The sequence below is a fragment of the Aptenodytes forsteri genome, unplaced genomic scaffold (assembly GCF_000699145.1).
Source record: "Aptenodytes forsteri isolate BGI_AS27 unplaced genomic scaffold, ASM69914v1 Scaffold104, whole genome shotgun sequence".
NCBI classification, from domain to species: Eukaryota; Metazoa; Chordata; class Aves; order Sphenisciformes; family Spheniscidae; genus Aptenodytes; species Aptenodytes forsteri.
In genome coordinates this window covers 1,685,898-1,687,920 of record NW_008795943.1, presented here as the reverse complement: position 1 = coordinate 1,687,920, position 2,023 = coordinate 1,685,898, and the positions used below count along the sequence as shown (strand labels likewise).

At 53.8% G+C, this 2,023-nt stretch overlaps 1 protein-coding gene across 1 annotated transcript in view; it reads left to right on the top strand.

Annotated features, from left to right (window-relative positions):
* Nucleotides 1-82: 82 nt before the first annotated feature.
* Nucleotides 83-2,023, top strand: part of HSD17B7 (hydroxysteroid 17-beta dehydrogenase 7) — a 7,813-nt gene continuing 5,872 nt past the window's right edge. Inside the window, exons 1-3 of the mRNA XM_019473669.1 lie at nucleotides 83-280; nucleotides 391-483; nucleotides 1,415-1,529. Of these exons, the coding sequence (XP_019329214.1) occupies nucleotides 431-483; nucleotides 1,415-1,529 (168 nt within the window). The 5' untranslated portion in view covers nucleotides 83-280; nucleotides 391-430. The remainder of the gene's footprint in view (nucleotides 281-390; nucleotides 484-1,414; nucleotides 1,530-2,023) is intronic.

Here is a 2,023-nt window from a genome sequence, read left to right as displayed (position 1 = left end):
CGGGCCGGGCCTGGCCGGGCCTGCCCCGCCCCGCCCTAGCTCGCTCAGCGTTGTATCTGACACCGTACCGTTGCAGCGGCGTGGGGCTAGCGCTGTGCCGGCGGCTGCTGGAGGAGGATGGCCGCATCCATCTCTGTATCGCCTGCCGCAACGCCCAGAAGAGCGAAGCCACGCGAGACCTCATCCTGGCCACCCACCCCGCCGCCCAGGTCTCTACGGTGGAAGTGGACCTGGGTAGCCTGGCTTCCGTCCTGCGTGTCGCCCGTGAGCTCCGCTGCAGGTATCAGATCTCTGTCCTCCACCCCACCATACCCCCCCTGCCTGCACTCCGCCGCACCGGACCCCCCTGTCCACCCTCTGCCCCTCACCCCTGTGCTCTTTCCTACACAGGTTTCAGCGCCTGGACTTTGTCTACCTCAATGCTGGGATCATGCCCAACCCACACGTGAACTTCAAGGCACTCTGGCATGGTCTCCTCACTGGGTAGGAGATGTTGGGGGGGGTCCAGTCCCCGGCTTGTGGGCAGTATGGGGTGCTGGCAGCATCATCGTGGCCAAGGCATGCCCTTGGGCCCAGGGCTGAAGACCCTATCTCCCTTTCCCAGCGTAACACAGAGCACATCCCTGTGGGATGCATGGCCTTGCGTGGGGTGGGCTTGGCAGCTGGGTGAAGTGCTCCAAGGCACCCGGTGCTCCTTCTGATCCCTGGTGTGAGGCCCACTGCCTGCAGGGGGAGGGCAAGAGTTCGCTCAAAGCCTGGAGCTCCTGGCACTAGGCATTGAGTGAAAAATGCTGGTGTGTTGCTGGGGAGGTGAAGTTTGCTCTTACTGGGTCTCCTTACTGTTGTTTTGGTTCCACTGTTGGTTTTTGTAGTTGTTCTCAGCTGTGGATCATGGTATTTTGTGAAGCTAAGAGTTGATGCTTGTTCTATAAGCACCATGGGGATAAGCGTCACTATTCCATAAGCAACATGGGGAAGTTGAGCTAGGGAGCAAAGTGACTTGCATCAAGTCTCGTACAGTTGTTGGGGTGTTGAACATAGATGCTAGACTGCTTTCCTTATCTGAATTAGGCATGGCCCTGGGGCTTAGTTCCACGCTGGAGCTTGATTTTGTTATCTGAATGTGAAATGGAAGAGCAAGACTTTTTTAATGGCACTTCACTGTGGTGAAGTGACGGAAGGGACAAGTCTAATCTGGTCTAGTCAGTATTGAGATACTTGCAAATAAAGGGGCTAGGATATTAGGTAAACTTTTTCCAGTCATTTTTTCATGGATTAATAGAGCCCTTGAAGGTGAAACTAGAGAGTCTGTGTGGTGCCTGTGAGGTGGGGGATACTTCTGAAGGACTGAAGTGGGGGAATAGTAGATGCCTCCTGGCAGTGTTCCTCTCTAACTCCTGTCCTTGGCTTCCAGGAAGGTGCTTCACATGCTGACCACTGCGGAAGGCATAATGACCCAGACAGACAGGCTTAACGGAGATGGACTGCAGGAGGTGTTTGCTACCAACCTCTTCGGACACTTTATCCTGGTGAGGCTGCGTATGACGATCGAGCCCTCGGTCTGGTGGTTGATGTGGGTAGGGATGGGTACAGGTGGTACTGATGAATCAGTTCTGTCTTACAGGTTCAGACGGTGATGCAGGCTGCAGCCTGACAGATAAGGAATGATAAGGCAAAAGTCTCGGGTGTTGTTAAAAAAGCAATAAATCATAGAATCATAGAATAATTTGGGTTGGAAGGGACCTTTAAAGATCATCTAGTCCAACCCCCCTGCCGTGGGCAGGGACATCTTCAACTAGATCAGGTCTCAGAGCCCCGTCCAACCTGACCTTGAATGTTCCCAGGCATGGGGCATCCACCACCTCTCTGGGCAACCTGTGCCAGTGTTTCACCACCCTGAGCATAAAAAATTTCTTCCTTATATCTAGTCTCAATCTACCCCCCTTTAGTTCAAAGCCATTCCCCCTTGTCCTGTCGCAACAGGCCCTGCTAAAAAGTTTGCCGCCATCTTTTTTTATAAGCC